Source organism: Rana temporaria, chromosome 1, assembly GCF_905171775.1.
Source record: "Rana temporaria chromosome 1, aRanTem1.1, whole genome shotgun sequence".
Classification (NCBI taxonomy): Eukaryota; Metazoa; Chordata; class Amphibia; order Anura; family Ranidae; genus Rana; species Rana temporaria.
Window position 1 is genome coordinate 494,259,895 of NC_053489.1, and position 24,952 is coordinate 494,284,846.

Consider the following 24,952-nt stretch of genomic DNA (forward strand, 5'->3'; position numbering starts at 1 on the left):
GGGTTATTCCCATTCAGACCCTCCGAAGATTCGGGTGGGTGTTAAACGTTTAGGCCAGAAGGTGTAGCTCAGTGGCAGCAAGCCTGCCCTCCATGTGTGCTACCCAGGGTTCAAATCCTGGGCATGCTAGGTTCCCACTCAGCGTTGGAGTATCTAGTGTTGCTCCAGACTCCTCTTGGCAAAGGTCCTTCCCCTGGAGAAATTGCAGACTCTTCAGTCTGCGGTGAAGGTATTGGCATCACGCAATCGGTCTTCTCTCCGGGCGCATGCTGGTTCGGGGCCTGTGGGTAACCTCCTTCAAGGCAGTATACCCAGTTCCACACCCTGGTTTTCCAGGGGAAATACTGTCCAGGTGGTAAAAAATCTCTTGTCTCTGAAATCATCAGATTCCCGTGCGCCACCTAGTCAGTCTCTCTGAGTTGGTGACAGAGATCCCTGACTCTTCGGTCCGGGAAGTTGTTTCTTTCTTCCAGTGGTCGTGTTTACGACGGATGCCAGCTCACGGGTTGTGAACCTGGGGGGTTCACAAAACTGGGGGGTCCAGTCGGCCCTGAGTCGCTGGACTTGCGTGGACCTACGGCCATACCTCCCTGAATGTGTCTGGTCTCGGTAGCTACCCAGGGTCGGGCCTGGCTAGTGCCTGGGTGGGAGACCGCCTGGGAATACCAGGTGCTGTCTACTGTTCATTGTCCTACTATTTTAGGCGATCAGGCTATGCTTCTCCTCGTGGTCGACCGATCTGGTTTCAGCCGGACAACGCCACGGCTGTGGCTTCGGTCTACCATCAGGTATACCGGCAGGCGGACTACTGGAGTCGCCAGATGCTGGACCAGGGTGACTGGTCTTTGTGCTTGGGGTGTTTCGGCTCCCTTGCAGGAGGTGAGCCTCACAGGGCATGGATCTCCTGGCCGCTCGTCTCCGCCGCAAGGGTGTCAAAGTTAGTGGCCAGGTCTAGTGATCTGGTATAGACGTGTCAGTCGCGCTGGTGGCCCTGTGGGGCCTGTATCGGCGACTTTTTGACGTTCCTCCATGGTAGTTGCTTCCTCGGCCGCTCCACAGAGTGGAGGCTGAGGAGATCCCGATGATTCTAATCGCTCCAGATTGATCTCGGCGTCCTTGGTACGCCGATATCGGGCGCCTGGTAGCGGAGGTACCCTGGCAGTTGCCAGGGGCAGGAGGTCCCATACTTCCTCCTGTTGTACAGTCACTGACTTGCTCAACATGGTTATTGGAAGCCAGTCTTTAGGTGACCGGGGTCTGTCTGGACTCGGTCCTGCTGTTTTTAAAGCTTGGAGTGGATCTAAAAATTGCTTAAAGCACTGTTTGGGGGCAGATTTCAGCCTTGGCTGTGTTCTTTCAGTGGCCTTTTTGCGGCCCGTTCCCTGGTGGGTCCCCTTTTTTTGTGTGCAGGGGGTTTGTCATATACTTTCCCCTCTTGACCCATCTCTTTCCCCCAGTTTTGACTCTGGTGCTCTCGGTTCTTCAGGAACCTTCCTTTGGAAACAGCAGAGAGACTTTCTATTGACACTATCTCAGAAGGTGGCCCCTTTAGTGGCCTTTACCTCTGTTAGAGGGGTTTCTGAGTTGGCGGTCTTGTCATGCTTGATCCTCCATAAGGATTAGGTGATGGTGCGCCCGCGACCTTCCCTTCTTCCGAAGGAGGTTTCGGCCTTTCATACTTTAGGCGTGGTATGCGCTTTGCATGTATACCAGCCTACTACGGCTCCGTTTCGGAGCTTCTGACTCTCTTTGGTGTCGGTCTGGTCCACAAAAAGGCCCGGTGGTCTCGTCGACCACCATTTCTCGGTGGATCAGGCATGTTGTCATACAGGCCTATGCTCCTAAGGGGTGGGCCCCCCTTTCCGGTCACGGCACTTTCGACCACGGCAATTCGTGCTTCCTGTTTTTGTTCCCGACATCATGCGTTGGTCTCACAGGTGTGCGAGGCGGCGACTTCCTCGTCCGTTCACATTTTTTCCAGAATTTACATGGTTGCTGTGAGTGCATCTTTTATGTTTTTTTCAGCCGCTAGTTTTTGCCGGCGGCTGTTTAAAGTTGCACCTCCTCCGTTGAGGAGCTCTGCTTGTTTTGGGGTGAAGTTAAAATTGGTTTTACTGATATATTTCCCACCCCTCATTTTTTTTTACACTGCTTGGGGATGTCCCACTTGTCAAGATTTAAGGAGCTGTGTCTGTCCATGGACGATAAGAAAAAATAGGATTTTTTGTACTCACCGTAAAATCCCTTTCTCTGAAGTCCATGGACGGACACAGCTCCCACCCCTCCTTTTTAGGTTTGTACTGCTTGTTACGAACTGAGGCTGCATGCTACAGTGAGGAGGGATATGTCTGGAGGGACCGCCCCCTGGGCGGGGCTGTTCAACTCTGTTAATGTAACATGTATTTAAAGTGGAGGTTCACCCGGAAATACGATTTTTTTCCCTTAGATTCCTGCTCATTTTGTCTAGGGGAATCGGCTAGTTGTTTTAAACTCGAAGCTGTACTTACCGTTGTAGAGAGCGATCTTCTCCGCCGCTTCCGGGTATGGGCTGCGGGACTGGGCGTTCCTATTTTGATTGACAGGCTTCCGACGGTCGCATCCATCGCGTCACGATTTTCCGAAAGTAGCCGAACGTCGGTGCGCCGTATAGAGCCGCACCGACGTTCGGCTACGGATGCGACCGTCGGAAGCCTGTCGGAAGACTGTCAATCAAGAAGGAACGCCCAGTCCCGAAGACCCATACCCGGAAGCGGCGGAGAAGATCGCTCTCTACAACGGTAAGTACAGCTTTGATTTTAAAACAACTAGCCGATTCCCCTAGACAAAATGAGCAGGAATCTAAGGGTAAAAAAAAATGTTATGGATGAACTCCTGCTTTAACTATTTAACATGTTTCTGCCTAGTCCTCTTCTGTAAACAGGGAACATAACCCACTTGTCAAGATTTATGGAGCTGTGTCCGTCCATGGACTTCAGAGAAAAGGATTTTACGGTGAGTACAAAAAAGCCTATTTTTAGCAGAATTTACAGATGTGTCAAAATTCTACTTTTTTCATGTTAATTTATTTTAACATTTATTTTATCTCTTCATTGTTAACCTTGTCTTGATATGCAGTTCACCATTTAAAAGCGGACACACTATGGCAAGTCGTCTTTGCAAAGCTGCAATGTTAAGCCGGTTTAATTTACTTGTTAAAGAATCGAGAAAAGAGGACATAGGTTGTGGCCTGACATATCATGAAGCAAAGGTAGAGATCCATTTTTATGAATTACATTTAATCTCAAATTTATCATGGTTGGTTATTTGCAAATTATGTGAAGTTGTCAGTATATATAAATGGTCCCAAACAGGCCCTCAAAATCCAGTGATGACCACCTTCAGGCTTTCAAAGTGCATATTTCCTCATGTTGCTTCCTCACTATCAGTTTCGGAGGCCCTGACATGCCAGGATAATATCCCCACCTGACCCCCCCCATGACTCCTTTTTGGAAAGTAGACACTTCAAGGAATTTGATAAGAGGCGTGGTAAGTATTTTGCAGATATATATTTTGTCACAAGGTTTTTTTTGTATATATATATATATATATATATATATATATATATATATATATATATATATATATATATATATATATACATTTTTTTTTTCAAAAGCTTGTGGGGGTGTTTATACTATCCTGGCATTCCAGGGCCTCCAAAACTGTGATAGGTAGCGAGGAAGCGCCATGAGGGAAATCTTGAAGGTGGTCATTGGATTTTGTGTTTCTGTACGTGTCTAGGCTGCCAGAAAGTCTCACGTGTGGTATCGCCATACTCGGGAGAAGTAGCAGAATATGTTTTGGGGTGCAATTCAACATATACCCAGGGCACTTGTGAGAAATATTTCATTACAGTGACAACGTTGTGTAAAAAAAAGTAATTTTCCAATAATTTGGGGCAAAAAATAAAATCTTTCTCAGCATGCCTCTCAGCAAATATCTTGGGGTATTAACTTTTCAAATAGGGGTCATTTGGGGGTTGTTTGTACCGTCCTGGCATTTTATGCCCAGCATTATCCACTCCTCTAACCACTTGAAGACCTTTTTTAGATACGTTTTTTTTTACTTGTAAAAATCAGTAATTTGATATATATACATATAACAGGGAACAGGCGATCAGTGACAAGCCACAGAGAAGAATGGGGAAGGTTTGTTTACACTCACCTCTCCCCATTCTTCAGCTCCTGTGACCCAATCTTGGGACACCGGCGGAGATCGGTCCCGCGGGCTCGGTCACGGAGCTACGGATCGGGTCACAAGCGCGACCCACGGCTGGGCACTTAAAGGGCAACATACCTGTGCCCAGCCGTGCCATTCTGCCGACGTATGTCGGCGTTGGGCGGTCCTCAAGTGGTAAAATAACCATTTTAACTGTGGGCAGCTGAAGCTGATGCCTGTTCACTTCCTGTATTTACACAGACACACAGAAGCGCACCTCCAGCTCTGCAGCCCTGCAGCTTTTATTGGCCCTCTTATGACTCATCCCCCCTCCCTTCCTATAAAACTCACAAGAGTGAGAGAGAGAGCTGTGCATGATGACATTAGCCTAGTCTAACGACCAGATGAGGTCGACAAAGAGGAAGTGGGGAAAAAGGAGAATTCCCCCAGGGTGGGGCTTTAACGGTAACAGTTAATTAAGGAAACGTGTAATATCAATAAAATGTATTATATAATTTAATACAAAACGTATGAAAAAACAGTTGGTTTAATAACGAATTGCATATATGCATGATGGACTCATCCACAGGGATAAATTCAGGCCTTTACAAAGAGGAAGTGGGCTGTATAAGGTATTTACTGGCAGAATTTTTTTTTTTACTATCCAAAGTTAAAACAAGAAGAGTAGAAGATTTAATAGAGAGATGAAAAAAGGTCAGTTTTAAGGACTTTGTAGACAAAATTTGAGATGCTCTCAAGTCTAACCATGCAACCAGCTATTGCTGCAATTTCTGTAGCCAATTGAACAATAAACAGGATCCTGTCTGACTTATGACTTCTGTGTTACTTTTCTGAATTGATTCAGAAGTAATAACACAAATCTCTCTCTTTGCTCTCATTCTAGTCCATATGTGCAAAATCATATGGCTAAAAACCTGGCCAGCTGAAGCTGCCTGTAAACGATGTGTGACTTGTATGTTCTTTTGGAGGAGGATGCATTTTTGGCAGTGCACTTAACAAGTTCATAAGGCTATCCCAGGAGGATGGGTCCTTTTTCCACAGTGAAAAGCGTCAAGCCCCCCCCCCCCTCTTCAGGGTCTTGTACCTCCCTCATTGTTTTCCCTCAAGCCAATCAAAATCTGCTCAAGGACTGTCAGATTTGTGGCAGTAGTCATTCTGGTTGACAAGTTTAAAAAATTCTGTTTAAACATGTTCATGGTAAGAAAACCCATTGGTGGTATTTGTCCTTTCCTGCACCTAAAAATCCCTAAACAATTACCTTTGTGTTCCCAAGTTTATCATGGAATCCACAAGGTTGGTTTTTGCATCTATGATACAGGGGGAATACCAGACATAAGATTCCTACTTACGTTGTCCTACCTCATCCTCGCTTTCTGCACTTCGCAGTAGGAACCAAACATTTCCAATTTGTCACACTGACTTTTATCTCATCCTCTGATCCCAGGGTATTCAAAAAGGTGCACCCCTAATTGCCCCATTATGAACTTAGGATATCCAGGTTATAGGGAACCTAGACTAACTTCTTCTAAGGATTCATCTGTCTCAACTGTCTGCAAATTCGTTATTTTTAGACTTTCAGTTGGGTAATCCACTTTCAAAATTCTGCCTTCCAGCCTCCTCTTCATGTAGAATATCTAGGCCCAAACATAAGTTTTCCTACTGGCACTCTCTCTAAGATGTCATGCTCAGACCCAGTGGCGTAACTAGAACCTTCAGGGCCCCGATGCAAGAAACCATGAAGGGCCCCCCTGACCCCCAGACAGGGCTCTTTTCCCCCGAGCCCGGTGGCGGAACAGAAATATAAAGTAACCGATTTCTCATTTTCCCCCTGCTTCCCCCCCCCCCCCCCCTCCGCAGGCATTCAGCGGCTACAGGAGGAAATTTGAGGGATTGGTCCCTCTATGTCTGTTTCTCAATCTTTTTCCAGTCAGGGCACCCTTGAAGTACATCCCTAGGTTAATGGGGCAACACTGCAACCCTCTGCAACTGTGTGCATTGCATGCAGTTGTAGCATAGTGATGATGCATTTAAGGGGTTAAAACAGGCAGTCAGTACACAACATATTGCCTCTTTACCGTCTTTCAAATGCCCCTGAAAAGCGATCTGAGCATGGATCGCTTTTTGGAGGAACAGCATTTTTTTGCTGGTACTATGAACCAGCAAAAAAAAAAATGGCACACCTGATTGGTGGAGAGGTGGGTCAGTGTTAGAAAAGCAAATTAATATTCACTTTCCTAACACACCTGGGTGGACTGTGAGCGTCCAGCATGGCGCTCGCAGTTTACCTATTTTGAAGCCTATTAGAGCCTATGGCTGGACACCTAAATATGTGGGTGGCAGCGGTGGCCATGGATAGATTCATGCACTGCATGAATCTATCCATTGGTCATAGAGGGGGGGGGTGGAGAGAGGGGGCGGCACCCATGCACCCTTATGGACGCACCGCCACTGATAAACACATGCACACTCACACACACATGCAACCATACATGCACACACACATACATACATACATACATACATACATACATACATACATACATACATACATACATATATATATATATATATATATATATATATATATATATATATATATATATAAAAATATAAACACACACAGGGGCGTACCTAGTGCATTTGGCACCCAGGGCGGATCCTACATCTGGCACCCCCCTCCACCTTAAAATGTAAAAACACCCCACTGTGCCCCCTGCATACCTCTGCATCCTTAAATATCTCTTTGTCACTATTGTGTACAGTACACAGCACCTCTGGATCCTTTACATTACACAGCACCCTGCACCTCTGGACCCCTTTACATTACACAGCACCCTGCACCTCTGGGCCCCTTTACATTACACAGCACCCTGCACCTCTGGGCCCCTTTACATTACACAGCACCTTGCACCTCTGGGCCCCTTTACATTACACAGCACCCTACACCACTGAATCTCTTTACATTACACAGCACCCTGCACCTCTGGACCCCTTTACATTAAACAGCACCCTGCACCTCTGGACCCCTTTACATTAAACAGCACCCTGCACCTCTGGACCCTTTACATTACACAGCACCCTGCACCTCTGGACCATTTACATTACATAGCACCCTTTTACATTACACAGACCCCCACAGCTCTGGACGCCTGTATGTTACACATACATCCCCCTAACAGTTCTGGACCCCCTGCATGTTAAACAGACCCCCGTACAGTACAGTCCCCACCACAGTGCAGTCCCCCCTCACAGTGCTGACACCCCCCCCTACAGTGCAGTCCCCCCAAAGTGAAGACACCCCCGCTACAGTGCAGACAGTCCCCCCTCACAGTGCAGACACCCCCACAGTGAAGACACCCCCCTACAGTGCAGACAGTCCCCCCTCACAGTGCAGACACCCCCACAGTGAAGACACCCCCCCTTAAAGTGCAGACACCCCCCTACAATGCAGTCCCCCCCACAGTGAAGACACCCCCCTACAGTGCAGACAGCCCCCCCACAGTGCAGACACCCCCCTACAATGCAGTCCCCCCCACAGTGCAGACACCCCCCCTACAGTGCAGACAGTCCCCCTCACAGTGCAGTCCCCCTCACAGTGAAGACACCCCCCCTACAGTGCAGACAGTCCCCCCTCACAGTGCAGACACCCCCACAGTGAAGAGACCCCCCCTCACAGTGCAGACACCCCCACAGTGAAGACACCCCCCTACAGTGCAGACAGTCCGGCCTCCCCTAAAGTGCAGACACCCCCTCTACAATGCAGTCCCCCCCACAGTGAAGACACCCCCCCCTACAGTGCAGACAGTCCCCCCTCACAGTGCAGACACCCCCACAGTGCAGACAGTCCCCCCTCACAGTGCAGTCCCCCCTTTACAGTGCAGTCCCCCCTCACAGTGCTGACACCCCCCTACAGTGCAGTCCCCCCCAAAGTGAAGACACCCCCGCTACAGTGCAGACAGTCCCCCCTCACAGTGCAGACACCCCCACAGTGAAGACACCCCCCTACAGTGCAGACAGTCCCCCCTCACAGTGCAGACACCCCCACAGTGAAGACACCCCCCTTAATGTGCAGACACCCCCCTACAATGCAGTCCCCCCTACAGTGAAGACACCCCCCTACAGTGCAGACAGCCCCCCCTAAAGTGCAGACACCCCCCACAGTGCAGACACCCCCCCTACAATGCAGTCCCCCCCACAGTGAAGACACCCCCCCTACAGTGCAGACACCCCCTACAGTGCAGTCCCCCTCACAGTGCAGACACCCCCCCTACAGTGCAGACAGTCCCCCCCACAGTGCATACACCCCCCCTACAATGCAGTCCCCCCCACAGTGAAGACACCCCCCTACAGTGCAGACAGCCCCCCCTAAAGTGCAGACACCCCCCCTACAATGCAGTCCCCCCCACAGTGAAGACACCCCCCCTACAGTGCAGACAGTCCCCCCTCACAGTGCAGACACCCCCACAGTGCAGACACCCCCCTTAAAGTGCAGACACCCCCCTACAATGCAGTCCCCCCCACAGTGAAGACACCCCCCTACAGTGCAGACAGCCCCCCCTAAAGTGCAGACACCCCCCACAGTGCAGACACCCCCCCTACAATGCAGTCCCCCCCCACAGTGAAGACACCCCCCCTACAGTGCAGACACCCCCTACAGTGCAGTCCCCCTCACAGTGCAGTCCCCCTCACAGTGCAGACACCCCCCCTACAGTGCAGACAGTCCCCCCCACAGTGCATACACCCCCCCTACAATGCAGTCCCCCCCACAGTGAAGACACCCCCCCTACAGTGCAGACAGTCCCCCCTCACAGTGCAGACACCCCCACAGTGAAGAGACCCCCCCTACAGTGCAGACAGTCCCCCCTCACAGTGCAGACACCCCCACAGTGAAGAGACCCCCCCTACAGTGCAGACAGTCCCCCCTCACAGTGCAGACACCCCCCTACAGTGCAGACAGTCCGGCCTCCCCTAAAGTGCAGACACCCCCCCTACAATGCAGTCCCCCCCACAGTGAAGACACCCCCCCCTACAGTGCAGACAGTCCCCCCCCCACAGTGCAGACACCCCCACAGTGCAGACAGTCCCCCCTACAGTGCAGACAGTCCCCCCTCACAGTGCAGACACCTCCACAGTGAAGACACCCCCCCTACAGTGCAGACAGTCCCCCCCCCCCTAAAGTGCAGACACCCCCCACAGTGCAGACACCCCCCCTACAATGCAGTCCCCCCCACAGTGAAGACACCCCCCCTACAATGCAGACAGTCCCCCCCACAATACACTACAGACCCCCCCCTTCAGACCTCCTGCCTGTCACCTCGGCTCAGATGATCAGCGCGGGACATGATGCACATGGCACGTGTAGCAGTCTACAGGGAGAAGGGGGAGGCGGCGGCTCCACACTGACACTGCTCGGCTGTGTGATCAGCCAGAGATAGGACACACTGCCGGGTACTGCACTCTAGGGGGAGACCAAGAGCACAGCACACACTACTTTCACTTTAGGTTAATGACGAGCTCCCTGCAAATTTCAGCTAACGATCGGGGAGCTCATCTCAGCCACCCCTGCCGCTCCTCCTATCGAAGAGTACAGGGGGCCCTCAAGGGCCCCCTGCAGCAAGGGGCCCGGTCGCCATGGCGATCTCAGCGACCCCTATAATTCCGCCACTGCTCAGACCTTAAGATCCACATCCCTCAGTGAAATTCTCCATGAGAGTTCATGGTAGCCTCATTCAAGACAGTTCCACTCAAGGCCATTCTAACAAAACATTCTGTTGTTAAACCTTAAAAATAGTCTGTGCTTCTTGTCAGAAATTACTTACAAACTTAGCAGTTGAACACAGAACTATAGTCCATTTGTGGAAAGACAATCGTAAATAAAGAAAAGATGTGCAGCGCTTTAAATCCTTTAACTGCAACTAATCTTTTACCAAAAATACTGCATCTCCTTTCAAACATATACCAATTATTCAGTCTTTTGTGCATACAATATTAACAAATGACTTGATCATAAAAGTGCTTCACAAAACTCTTAAGTGTTGCTATTGTGCTCCAAATCAATCCATATAGTCCAACAAATTATATGCAAATTGTCCCATTTTTTTTTTTAGTTCAAACCTTGTTTCAGGTATATCTTGCTCCATACAAACATTTAATGGGTAGTGAAAACTGCCAATATTTGAATGTCACAGTGCCACGTCACACTCCTCCTTCTGCAAGCACACTCACCATATCTTTGCGACCCCCTAATTTAACCACTTCCCATCCAGTAAATGTAGATAATGGGTGGATGAGTGCTCTCTAGTTCAGGTAAGACATATGGTTACACCACCAGATGCAGCTGATCACAGTGCTCAGTACCGGGCAGCTGTGATTGACTCAGGTACCATGTAATCACTGTAGCAGCGATCACATGTTCACTAGTAAACACCTGTCACTCATAAAATACATGCATGGATAGCATTGTTTACGATTGTAATTTCTATGATTGGTTAGAGTGATCACACGGTATAGGGCCAATATAGCAGCTGTGTACCATGTGATAGCTGTGTCCGGTCATAGCAATCACAACATTAACCAAGGAATCATGAGTGAAAGCTATTCAAGACAGTTAAAAACATTGCTTTTACAGTGATCATCACTGTAATGAGCAATAATGTAGGGGAGAGAAAAACTATCACCTCCTCAGAGTAGTACAGTGTCCCTGATCACCGCCACACCAGTTTTTGTGTCACCATATAGACTTGTCCACATATGCGATGCTCTCTGAAGAGCCATCCATGTTCGGATCACTCTTCAGAGAGCATTTGACATGCAGTGAGGAGGCATTGTATCTCCTCACTGCTTGCTTCAACCCCTTGGACCCCACACATGCAACCCTATTCCCTTGATTGGGCCACAAATGGCAGGTGTACCTGTGTATAATTCCTTCCACACCTGGGAGGCAAAGCTTCGCAAACCATGGCATGTGGACCCTCAGCCATTGCCTCTGCAGCTAAAAGTGGTAGTAGTTGAGGGCTGGTTATATGCAGTTCATCTCTCCCAGCTGCGAGTTGGGGTTGTTGTAGACTTTTTTTTTTCCTGGGCCAGGGCCATCGATGGGCCCTCCTGCGAGTGGGCGTGAGGCGGTCCTTAAGTGGTTGATAACACGTTATTCGATTTTTTTTTTTTACTCCAGGAGTATATGATGAGTTTGCCAATTCTAGAGAAATGCTTAAAGGGGTTGTAAAGGTTCGTCTTTTATTTTCTAAATATGTTCCTTTAAGCTAGTGCATTGTTAGTTCACTTACCTTTTCCTTCGATTTCACTTCTAATTTTTTTTTCTTTGTTCTCACTTCCTGTTTCTCCTCAGTAAGCTTTCCACCATCATCCGAGCGGTGGAAAGTCATTTAGAACAGCTTACTGAACAACTTACTGAGGAGGAACAGGAAGTGAGAAATTCAGACAAAGAAAAAAAACATTTAGAAGGGAAATTGAAGGAAAATGTAAGTGAACCAACAATGTACTAGCTTAAAGGAACCTATTTAGAAAAATAAAAACAAACCTTTACAACCCCTTTAAATAATGCAATACAATTAACCTAAAGACATTAGATTTTAGTTGATTAAAGTGTCCTTGGAATTTTAGTGGACTAAAATGTACTGGGGATTTTAGTGGACTAAACCATTCAGATGGCTAAAACATAATAAAAAATTTGACATCAAAATTAACACTGGTGGGTGCACTCTACGGTCGGGCTGGCTGAAAATTTCAGGCTTGCTGGGTGGCCTGTTGTTCACGCAATCTTGGCATTGAGCGTTTGTCCTTGCTTGTTGTCACTTTCAACTGGGAGCCCGGCACCACTTCCTAAGGGTAGGAGCTAGGGGGGGGGTGGACTCTGGGCAGGCTGTAGCACTGCCATTTCTGTCTTCTGTTTCCAGCGTCTAGTAGCAGCTCCCCTTTGGTGAAGCTGCAGCGATGGCCATCTTTGAGGGGCCCCTCAACCCCGGGTGGGGCTCGATGCTGGGACCAATGGCTGGATGTCCTTCTTTGCAGGACCTCTCAAACGCCATCAGGTTGGATGGGGAGCGTCGGTGCACAACTATTTTCAGATCTCTCCCAGGGATGTTTAATTGGGTTGAAGTCTGGGCCTCTCAAGGACATTCACAGAGTTGTCCCGTAGCCACTCTTTTGTTATCTAGGCTGTGTGCTTAGGGTCTTTGTCCTCTTGGAAGATGAACCTTCGCCCCAGTCTGAGGTCCAAAGCGCTCTGGAGCAGGTTTTCATCAAGGATGTGTCTGTACATTGCTGCATTCATCTTTTTCTCGATCCTGGCTAGTCTCCCAGTTCCTGCCGCTGGAAAACATCCCATGCTTCAATGTAGGGATGATATTGGCCAGGTGATGAGCAGTGCCTGGTTTGCTCCAGACATGATGCTTGCCATTCAGGCCAAAATGTTTAATCTTTGTTTCATCTGACCAGAGAATTTTGTTTCTCGTTGTCTAAGAGTCCTTCAGGTACCTTTTTGGCAAACTCCAGGCAGGCTGTCATGTGCCTTTAACTGACCGTCTGACCACTTTTCCATATATGCCAGATTTGTGGAGTGCTGCAGAGATCTTGGAGTCCTTCAGGTGTTTTTTTTTTTTTTTTTTTTTAGCCAACTCCATGCGGGCTTTCCTGTGTCTTGTGGAAATAGGGGAAAAAACTGCGCTAAACCAAACAAATGTGTTAAAGCTGCCAGCACACAAAGTAAATAAGAAATATGGAACAATAGTGTGAATGTGTTGGACACAATACTTAGTGACATAAGATCAAAATTCATATATAAATAGCAAATTAATATATGTGGAAAAGTCCAAGTAAAGACCATACACCACAATCAATGCGATGCTGGATCTGTGAAATAATCACACAGCCAATGTGTGAAATGATAGTCCATGGAAAAAAATGAGTGATTTTTCTTTTTTTTTTTTTTCATTCAAGTTTAAGCTTATTTTCAAAATATAAAAAAACATAACAAAAAATCATATTGTATTACACAACGTCATATTTAGTAGTATACTCTTTCCATTAACACCTTGGTCTAAATCGAAGAAGTATTCATTAGCAAGAGACACTGAATACAACAATAAATCACAAGTTTCTGTAAATCATCCCAACTGAAATGGAATGGTTACTCCAACCTTCTTATCCCTAGTCATCCTGTAACTCTTGTCTAAATTCACCCCCTTTCCCGGGGTCGGGGGTCCGATCGGGATCCCCTCCGGTACATACGACGGCCGGTAACCGTGTAGGAGCGATCCAGGATGAGGGGGCGGCTATTGGTTTCCAGCCACCCCCTCGTGATCGCTCCCCGCGAATCAGGTTCCTCCTGTGTAACTGTAAACACAGGCAGGGAGGAAGTGATGTCATCTCTCCTCTGGCAGTCTTAGCAGTCCGGATCCAGAGGAGAGAAGACATCAGTACTGTGAGTTGCACCAACAGCACACATAGGTACATAACCCCCCTCAATCACCCCCCTGTCACAGTGTCACTGATTGCAGTGATTATTTTCTGATCACTGCATTTAGTGTCATTTGTGACATAAAGTGTTAGGGCAGTTAGCTTTAGGTCCAGGGTAGCCCCCTACCCCCCCTAAATAAAGGTTTAACCCCTTGATCACTGCCCTAGTTAACCCTTTCACCCCCTATTGCCAGTGTCACTAAGCGATCGGTTTTCTGATCGCTGTATTAGTGTCACTGTTGCCGCTAGGTAGCTATTTTTTTTTTTTTTTTAGGTTTCTATAGTGTTAGGTACCCCCATAAATAAAGGTTTTAACCCCTGATTGCCCCTAGAGTTAACCCTTTCACCAGTGATCACCGTATAAGTGATTGGTTTTCGGGGTCCCGTACGCGGCTAGGCTCCCAAAAAGTCCCACACATGTGGTATCCCCGTACTCAGGAGAAGCAGCAGAATGTATTTTGGGGTGCAAATCCACATATAACCATGGCATGTGTGAGCAATATATCATTTAGTGCCAACTTTGTGCAAAAAAAAAATCAGTTTGTCATATTCCCGCAATTGTGTCAAAATATTAAATATTCCATGGACTCGACATGCCTCTCAGCAAATATCTTGGGGTGTCTACTTTCCAAAATGGGGTCATTTGGGGGGGTTTTGTGCTATTTTGGCATTTTATGGCCTTCGAAACCTTGATGAGGAGTGAAATCAAAAATTTGCTTGGTTTTTGGGGCCCCATACGCGGCTAGGCTCCCAAAAAGTCCCAAACATGTGGTATCCCCGTACTCAGGAGAAGCAGCAGAATGTATTTTGGGGTGCAATTCCACATATAACCATGGCATGTGTGAGCAATATATCATTTAGTGACAACTTTTTGTAAACATTTTTTATTTATTTTTTTGTCATTATTCAATCACTTGGGACAAAAAAAAAATATTCAATGGACTCAGCATGCCTCTCAGCAGTTTCATTGGGGTGTCTACTTTCCAAAATGGGGTCATTTGGGGGGGTTTTGTACTGCCCTGCCATTTTAGCACCTCAAGAAATGAGATGGGCAGTCATAAAATAAAAGCTGTGTAAATTCCAGAAAATGTACCCTAGTTTGTAGACACTATAACTTTTGCGAAAACCAATAAATAATCGCTTATTGCGATTTTTTTTTTTTTACTAAAGACATGTGGCTGAATACATTTTTGCCTAAATGTTTGACTAAAATTTAGTTTATTCGATATTTTTTACTTTTTGTTTTAAGAAAAATCATTTTTTTTTCAAAATTTATGGTCTTTTTCCGTTTTATATCGCAAAAAATAAAAATCGCAGAGGCAATCAAATACCATCAAAAGAAAGCTCTATTTGTGGGAAGAAAAGGATGCAAATTTTGTTTCGGTACAACATTGCATGGCTGCGCAATTACCAGTTAAAGCAGCGCAGTGCCAAATTGTACAAACACCTCTGGGCATTAAGCTGCATATTGGTCCGGGGCTTAAGTGGTTAAAGTACCCTCTACCTTTCCTGACACCATATCAGGGTTATGCCGTGTCAAGGGATGTAGAGCATCTCCTCCATCCATTCTCTCCCCCCCCCCCCCCCCCCAATTCGCAAACTATCTCTTATGGCGAATTGTAGAGGGGGAAAAAATAAAACTAATCAGAAACCATGTTATTTCCAAACTTTTGATCTAGGGAAAGAATAATTTGATGACATAATTTTAAAATTGAATATTTGAAAATATTTTATTTTTGAGTGACTCCACCTCTAATATTCCTTCCCTAGATTCAAGGAGTCTAAAATACTTCTATCAGAAATTTCAATATATCTATAATTAAGAATGCATCCATATGGATAAAACAAAACTATAAAAAAAAAAAATACATATAAACAAAGTTCCTCATGTATTTATATAACAGAAAAAAAACATTAATGAAACAAAACAAAACAAAAAGAGTGAAAAAGAGAAAGGATGAATAAGATAGAGGAAGTAAAAGAAAAATGAGGTGGGGATGAAAGAGAGAAAGACAGCCTACCTGCCAAAGTTAAACATCAGTAAGCAGCGAACTGCGTTTCTAAATTTATATGGTATTTGAGATTCCCAAGTACTTCAACCATGGTTCCCAAATCTCGTTAAACTGATTATCCTTATCCAACATTAAGCCAATCCTTTTTTCTTGTTCAATTATCCATGTGACTTTCCTTTTCATATATAATATAGAAACTGTTGTTTTTTTCCAAGCAGCTGCTATAGAAATTCTGGCTCCTATTAGTATAAATATTAGTCTTCTGGTAAACTTATGAGCCTGTGGTATAAGTCCATTCAGCAAAGCAATCGCTGGAGACTGATGTATATTACAACCCGTGATTTGTCTTATAATATGAAATACTTTATTCCAGAATAGTCGTATCTTTGGACACTCTCACCATGTATGAATCATAGAACCAACCCCTTGACATCCTCTAAAGCATAGAGGTGACAGAGAGGGATAAATAGAGGCCAATGTCAAGGGTACCAAATACCATCTAGTAAATATCTTCAAATTAGCCTCAATTAGTGCAACATTAGATTTGATAGCCCTTCATGGATCTATCAAAATTGGCATACCAATCTGTCAAATCCCAATCAATCTGAAGATCCCTCTCCCAAGCTATCATATGAGGTAATTTATGATCATTAGCAGCAAGCGATTTATATTTCTTTATCGTACATCACGGGACACAGAGAAGCATAGTAATTACTATGTGGGTTATAGAGTCTACCTTCAGGTGATGGACACTGGCACGCCTTTAAGGCAAGAAGTTCCCTCCCCTATATAACCCCTCCCATACCGGGAGTACCTCAGTTTTTTCGCCAGTGTCTAAGGTGTTGGTCACGAGTGAACATGTGCTCCAAGGAGCTCCACTGGAGGGATCCATATTGGATGTAAAAAGCCTCCATGAAATCCGCATCCGTCCAAAGTGCTTCTGAGCCAAAGTGGACGGGCCCCGGTTAAGAAGAACGGGGTTTGGCCTGTAATGCTTCTCTTTAAGAGCTGGATCCTGGTTATTCAGTACTTTGGTCAATTTCCTAATACCAAAAGTTTACTGACAGGGTGCGATATGGGTCCAGGGGTGTGGTGTTCCTGTCCATGGACCCCGGTCCCTGAAGGTCTACAGACGCTGCTCTCCGTGATGGGCGAAGATTGGACTGTCTGTCTATACAGAGTCCTGCAGCGTTGGATCAGGTAAGTGAATGTGCTTCAGGACTTGGTCCTGGGAGTAACCTTCCTTTATTGAGCCATTATGTTTGCCTAAGCTATCTGTCTGTGCTTCTCCCTTGTGGTCCTGTATGCTGTGGGGAGGAGGGGTATCTAGATTCAAGTAGTTAGCCCCTCCTGTGCAGGTTTAAAGCAGAAGGAAAGTTGCCCAAAAAGTTTGGCTTCAGTTGGCTTACCTGGTCCTCACATGGAGCTGCGGAGTTCCATCCTCATGCACGAGCGCGTAGCGTCGTGTGCGCGCGTCATTGATTGTGTCTTAGGCGCACGCGAATGAAAGATTTTGTACGCTGCTTCGGTGCGCGGCGTGATCCGTGGGACGCGTGCGGCAACATGTGCGCGCGTGCGGCTATGTGTGCGCACGTAGCCTCGTGGTACACGCCCAGCAGCGGCGTGCGTGCGCATGCTCGCAGGGGGTCTATCTCAGCTGTTCTCTATGGCAGTGTTTCTCAACTCCAGTCCTCGGGGCGCACCAACAGGTCTTGTTTTCAGGCTTTCCATTATTGTGCACAGGTGATTTTATCAGTTTCACTGCCTTAGTAATTACCACAGCAGTTTGATCTGAGGGAAATCCTGAAAACATGACCTGTTGGTGCGCCCCGAGGACTGGAGTTGAGAAACACTGCTCTATGGGACTCGAGATTACAGAGCAGGTCAGGTGATTTGCACCTAGTCCTTATATGCTCCAGTCCACCTCACTGTTCCTGGCTGACGGTGGACACAGAGATCTTGTGTACATACTTTCAGTATTTTGTACTGGTGGTGGACAGTGACATCTGCTTAAGGCGCATAGTGGGCTCTGCACCTTGCCAACCATCAAATAGCAGCGTCAGTGCTGGTCTATAGGTTCGCAAGTAGTTGCAATTTTTTGTGAGTACCTCAGCTTTATCATGGCTAAAGTCTCAGGGACTAGAAGCAAGAAAGCAAAGAAATCGCCATCAGGCTCAGAGGATCTCGGGCATGCTCCTGCGGCTGGCTCCTCTCCTGATAAATTGGAGGAGGCCCAGGGTGAACCATCAGGGCTGTCAGGTGCCTGTTCTGCCCTTGTCCCACCTGCTCCAGTTTTTGTGACACAGGAGGCTCTGGCCTCAGCTATGGGGGGTCTGGAGCAGAGATTAGCGACCTTTATTGCATCCTCTCTCTCAAGAGAAAAATGCACAAGGTCCCCCTCACCCTCTGAGGAGTCCCTCGATATGGGGCATCTATCCTCAGAAGAGGTTGATTTACCCTCTGGAGATCTGGCAGAAGGTCAGTTGGAAGTAGTGGATTCTGAGGATTCCACTTTGGCAGAACCTTTTTCGGCATCGCAATCCGAAAAGTTGTTGGTCCAGTCCCTCACTGAAATGGTCTGTTCGGCCTTCAAGTTGCCACTTTCAGAGCCAGCTTTGAGTGCAGTCTCATCTTTAGGCTCCTTAAAAGCTCCTCAAGCTAACTATTCCTTCCCGGTTCACCCCCTACTGGAAGGACTTGTCTACAAGGATTGAACATCCAGATAGATTTTTTCTTCCTCCAAATTTTTTTTCGGTTTTATACCCTATGGAGGAACAATTCACTAAAAAATGGGGCATCCCCAAGGTTGACGCAGCTGTGTCCTGTGTAAATAAATCTTTGACCTGTCCCGTAGACAACGTTCTGGTATTCAAAGATCCGACAGACAAGAGATTAGAGACGTTATTAAAAACCTATTTTTCTTCAGCTAGAGGGATAACCCAGCCTGCAGTTGCAGCTATTGGGATTTGCCAGGCCTTGAAAGACCAGTTTAAGGGGGTCTTAAAGGAATTGCCGGCTCAACAGGCCCAGAGTTTGGCCGAGTTTCCCAGAGCATTATGTTTTGCCATAGATGCTATCAAGGACTCCATTCAGCAGTCCTCACGTCTCACTCTCTCGCTAGTTCATATGCGCAGATTACTCTGGCTAAAGAACTGGTCTGCTGAAGCCCTGTGTAAAAAACTACTGGCGGGGTTTCCTTTTCATGGAGAGCGTTTGTTTGGAGAAGATCTGGATGCTTATATTCAGAAGATTTCCAGTGGCAAAAGTACACTGTTACCTGTAAAGAAAAGGTTTAGGGGTTCCCCCTCCTTTAAAAAATCCTCCCCTCCTATCCCTAGTACTTCCGGTACCAGGCAGTTCCGACGGCCTCCCGGACGATTCAATGCGGGTGGGAAGCCGCAGGGCCAGCCTCAGGCTTCCAAAAAGCCTTGGAACCGTAAGCCGGCCAAGCCAGCATCTAAGTCAGCATTATGAAGGTTCTCCCCCACTCAGCCGGGTGGGGGGAAGACTTCAGCTGTTTGCGGAGGCTTGGTTAGGGAGGATCCAAGACAAGTGGGTCCTCTCTACGGTCTCCGGGGGCTACAAGCTGGAGTTGAGCAAATTTCCTCCACCTCGCTTCCTAGCCTCGAACGTCCCAAAGGACCCCGAAAAAAGAAGGTCCTTAGCATTGGCCTTAGATCATCTATTATCCCAAGGGGTAATCCGAGAACTGCCAGTGGAAGAACAAGGTTTGGGGTTTTATTCCAATCTCTTACCGTCCCCAAACCAAACGGGGATGTAAGACCCATTCTGGACCTCAAGGCCTTAAACAAGTTCCTAAAGGTCCAATCATTCTGGTCTGGCCACCGCACCTCGTGTTTTCACAAAGGTATTGGCCCCACTGTTAGCCTATCTAAGGTCTCAAGGCATATCCATAGTAGCCTATCTAGACGACCTATTGTTGGTAGATTGGTAGATCGGTCAGTGGCCGATCTAAACTCAGCGGTACACAGAACCGTAAAATTTCTGGAGTCCATGGGTTGGGTCCTCAACCTGGACAAGTCAGCCTTAATGCCTGTGCAAAGGCTCGAATATTTGGGTCTACTCATAGACACAAAACAAAAAAGGGTCTTCTTGCCCCAAAGGAAGTTCGAGGCTTTAAGAGAACTAGTTCAACTAGTCAAAACAAGGCGTCAGCCTCCCATTCGCCTCTGTATGAGGTTACTGGGGAAAATGGTAGCCTCATTCGAGGTCGTCCCATTCGCGCAGTTCCACTCAAGGGAACTTCAGCACGCCATTCTGTCCGCATGGAACAAAAAAGTTCAAGCCTTGGACCTATGTCCCTCTCCCGGTCAGTCCGGCAGAGCCTTTGTTGGTGGCTGGTTCCCCGGAACCTGCTAAAGGGGAAGTCCTTTGTTCCCATGACATGGCAGGTTGTGACCACGGACGCCAGTCTGCTAGGCTGGGGTGCAGTCCTGGGGGGCTTGTCTCTCCAGGGGAAATGGTCAACCTCCGAGAGGTCTCTACCCATAAATCTGCTAGAAATTCGAGCAGTTCATCTAGCCCTGTCAGCCTGGTCAGACAGGTTGAAGGATCTTCCGGTCAGGGTTCAATCGGACAATGTCACAGCTGTGGCATACATAAATCACCAGGGGGGCACAAGAAGTCGTGCAGCCCAAAGAGAGGTGAATCGAATTCTGACCTGGGCAGAAAAATATGTCCCATGCATAGACAATTCGCGAGCAGACTACCTAAGCTGCCAACAGGTGCTTCCAGGGGAATGGACTCTTCACCCCGACATCTTCCAGGGCATTTGTCAGAGGTGGGGAACACCAGATGTCGATTTCTTTGCATCGAGGTTCAATGCAAGGGTGGGCACCTTTCTGTCCCGGACAAGGGATCCTCTTGCTTACGGCACGGATGCACTGGTGTTCCCATGGGACCAGTTCTCCCTAATGTATGCGTTTCCTCCGCTGCAATTATTACCCCGTCTTCTTCGCAGGGTAAAGTCGGAAGGAAGACCAGTGATTCTGGTGGCTCCAGCATGGCCCAGAAGGGCCTGGTTCGCGGACATTGTAAGGATGTCCGTGGGGCAACCGTGGTCCCTTCCGCTTCGGCAGGACCTATTGTCCCAGGGGCCAATATTCCATTCTTCCTTACCGTCTCTGAATTTGACGGTTTGGCTATTGAGCCCCATATCTTAAAGAGAAGGGGTCTCTCTAATACGGTGGCATCTACTTTGATTAATGCCAGAAAACCGGCATCCAGACTTATCTATTACCGAGTTTGGAAATCTTATGTGGCCTGGTGCGAGACCAGGGGTTGGCATCCCCGGAGGTATCTCATTGGCAGAATTCTGGAGTTTCTGCAGTTAGGGGCAGACATGAAGTTGGCCCTAAGCACCATTAAGGGCCAAATCTCAGCCTTATCGATTTTTTTCCAAAGGCCACTAGCTACACATTCCCTGATCAAAACCTTTTTGCAAGGTGTGATCCAGCTTAATCCACCAGTCAAGATTCCTTTGTGTCCGTGGGATTTGAATCTGGTCCTTTCTGTTTTGCAGAAACAACCATTTGAGCCTCTGGCTCATATTCCTTTGATCCTTCTGACCAGGAAGGTGATTTTTTTGATAGCCATAACCTCCGCTAGGAGGGTTTCGGAGTTGGCGGCCTTATCATGTAAGGAACCGTACCTTATATTCCATAAGGATAGAGTGGTCCTACGGCCTCACCCGGCTTTCCTTCCTAAAGTTGTTTAAAATTTTCATTTGAATCAGGATCTTGTTCTCCCTTCTTTTTTCTCAGAACCTAGTTCTGCAAGGGAGAAGTCTGCATACGCTAGACGTATTGAGAGCGGTTAAGATCTATCTTAGGGCTACTGCTCAGGTCCGGAAGACTGATGCATTGTTTATCCTACCAGAAGGTCCCAGATGTGGGCAGGCAGCGTCAAAGTCCACTATCTCCAAATGGATTCGGCAGGTCATTACTCAAGTCTATGGCTTGAGGGGAAAGGTTCCCCCCGTTTAAGGTTAAAGCACATTCCACTAGAGCGGTGGGTACTTCCTGGGCAGTGCATCATCAAGCCTCCATGGCTCAGGTCTGCAAGGCCGCGACATGGTCGTCTGTCCATACTTTCACTAAATTTTATAAATTGGGCATAAGAAAAAATGAGGAGAGCGCCTTTGGGCGCAGTGTGCTGCAGGCTGCAGTTTGATTCCTCATGTCTAATGGCACCCGACTTATCTTTTGGGGTCTCCCTCCCCTCATTGGCATTGCTTTAGGACGTCCCACATAGTAATTACTATGCTTCTGTGTCCCGTGATGTACGATAAATAAAATAGGATTTTTATAACAGCTTACCTGTAAAATCCTTTTCTTGAAGTACATCACGGGACACAGAGCTCCCGCCCCTCTTTTGGGGTATTTGGGACACTTATTGCTTGCTACAAAACTGAGGTACTACCGGTATGGGAGGGGTTATATAGGGGAGGGAACTTCTTGCCTTAAGGGCGTGCCAGTGTCCATCACCTGAAGGTAGACGCTATAACCCACATAGTAATTACTATGCTTCTCTGTGTCCCGTGATGTACTTCAAGAAAAGGATTTTACAAGTAAGCTGTTATAAAAATCCTATTATTACAGAAATTCCTCCCCTCCTCACTAAGGCCTGATCACATCTATTTTCATAAGGAGTCATATATCCAGTTACAACCTTATCTGACCAAAGTTTTTGAGTAAAATCATAAATCTGAGAAAACCTTGACCTTTCAGAGGATGGAAGATCTAGATTATCCTTAAAATATTTTTCAGAGAGGGGACCCGAATGTGAGATAAAACGTCCAATTCGGTACACCCCCTTGTCACGCCACCATTTAAAGGATTGCCCATCTACCTCAGAGGCAAAAACAGGATCCTTGAATATATCAGCCAATGGGTGACCTTTGGCGATCAGGGAAGGATTATTTCTAAGCGAGTCCCACAGAACCATAGCTTGAGACAGAGCCGGTGACATAATAGGAGGTCTACTTCTAGGAGCAGCTCACAATAAATTTTTTAACGAATATGTGGGAGTTGCCTGTTCTTCCAAACTGACCCAATCAGGTTGATCCCCTTGGATGTATATATCCGACAGTTGAGCTAATCTAGCAGCCTGGTAATACCACAATAAGTTCGGAAGTCCTAAACCTCCCTGTTCAGGTAGATTAAAGACAGCGTGAAGATACACGTGGGTTCTTTTTATTCCAAACAAATTTGGTAATTTTACTCTGAAAAGTTTTCAAATGGTTTCTCTTAATCGGTATTGGAAGTGAACGAAATAGGCAGTGCTGTGGAGTCGGAGGAGATTTTGGGTACCTGGAGTCGGCAAACAATGCACCGACTCCTACTAAATTTAGATTGGAATTAAAAAAGCAAGTTTAAATGTCCCAATTCACAAAAAGTTATAATTAATGACTTCTCTACTGTAAGAATAAAGACCAATGCATGCAGTGCCTCACGTAACCGCAAAACGAACGCGTTAAGTGACCGTGAAGAAGCATGCTTTTCATGTGCTTCACTATATGGCACGCAACGCACAATTAGGAGCGGCAATACTTATACTTTCCATAGTGTTGTGTTCTGCTGTTACAGATAACGCAGCGCCCATGGGTAACCTAGCCTCTCACTGATAAGGGATTTAAGTAAATATGTTTTTTGCAGGACTAGAGACACTTGTATAAGAGAAGGGAATGGATGGTCAATAGTTCAAGACTGAAGCTGTAAACCATTGGAAAAACTGCTGTCATTCAGCTAAGGCTATAAAAACTCCTGTGGTAATGACATGTATGTTGCCTTTCTTTCCTTCAAGGAATGTATAAAATACATTTGCATATTAATACAGAGGAGTCGGAAGTACAAAATACTGAGACGTCGGAGTCATAACATTTATCTACCGACTCCACAGCCCTGGAAATAGGTATAAAAGCCTGGGCAAGAGAGTCATCTTAATGGAACTTATCTTACCCATCCAACCTATATTTTGTGAGCCCCACTCACCTAGATCAGTTTCAAGTTTCTTATACATGGGAGGGTAGTTAGCCTGATAAAGATCTTCAAATTTCGAGGTTAGATTAATACCTAAGGGCCTGATCCACAAAATCCCGGCGTAACGTAATTTTTCCCGTTTAAGTTACACCGCCGCAAAATCTCTACCTAAGTGCCCGATCCACAAAGCACTTACCTAGAAATTTTGAGCGGTGTAACTTAAATCCGTCCGGCGCAAGGCGTTCCTAATCTAATGGGGCAAGTCCCATTTAAATTAGGCGCGCTCCCGCGCCGGACGTACTGCACATGCTCCCGACGTTATTTTCCCAACGTGCTTTGCGCGGTTTTACGTTCCGCCGAGTTTTGTGAATCGCGTCGGGTAAAAAAAAGTTGCGTCGGGGAAAAAAAGAGATGCGGTGGGAAAAAAAATAATAAAAAAAAAAATTTGACAGCGTCGCGGGAAAGAAGGGTCTACTTTTACATGGTGTACTAACTTTACACTTTGTAAAAGCAGCGATAATTTTGCGACGGCAAACTAATACTTACGGAGAAAAAACGAAGCGTAAAAGCTTTGTGGATCTCCGTAAGTGCTAATTTGCATACCCAACGCTGGATTTCGACGAGAAATGCCCCCAGCGGCGGCTGCGGTACTGCATCCTAAGATCCGACAGTGTAAGTCCCTTACACATGTCGGATCTTCTGCCTATCTATGAGAAACTGATTCTGTGGATCAGTTCCATAGATAGAAACAGGGATACGACGGCGTATCAGTATATACGCCGGCGTATCCCTTTTGTGGATCAGGCCCTAAGTATTTAATGGACGACTCGTTCCAGCTAAATTCATATTTTTTTCGAATGAAGGATACCATCGATTTAGAGAGTGACACGTTAAGGGCCCTAGATTTGGCTGTATTGACTTTAAGGCCAGAGACTTCAGAGAATTTATCCAATAGAGAATATATTGCAGATAAAGAGGGGATTGGGGAGGTTATAAATAGTAAAAGATCATCCGCAAATAACGGAGTGATTTTTCAATAGTTGACACGTGATGTTGAGTATATAGTTGCCTGAAGGGATCACTAAGGCATCACAATGTAGATATAAATATGATGAGGTACTCTTACCATAGGGTGTGGACTCAGCTGTTTTGCAACAGTAAATCTCATACGCTTGATGGTCTCAGCGGACCTGCATCACTGCACACAGGATCTCCCCAGTCGGTGGTAGGTATTCCAATCCGGTG

General features: G+C 46.7%; 1 protein-coding gene across 7 annotated transcripts in view; it reads left to right on the forward strand.

The window, feature by feature from the left end:
- Nucleotides 1–24,952, forward strand: part of ADAD1 (adenosine deaminase domain containing 1) — a 317,973-nt gene that overhangs the window by 249,862 nt on the left and 43,159 nt on the right. For 6 of the 7 annotated variants that reach the window (XM_040330417.1, XM_040330424.1, XM_040330433.1 and 3 more), the window contains one exon: nt 3,115–3,247. The exons of the other annotated variant lie outside the window; for it this stretch is intronic. In XM_040330417.1, coding sequence (XP_040186351.1) covers nt 3,115–3,247 — 133 coding nt within the window. The remainder of the gene's footprint in view (nt 1–3,114; nt 3,248–24,952) is intronic. 7 annotated transcript variants of the gene reach the window in all.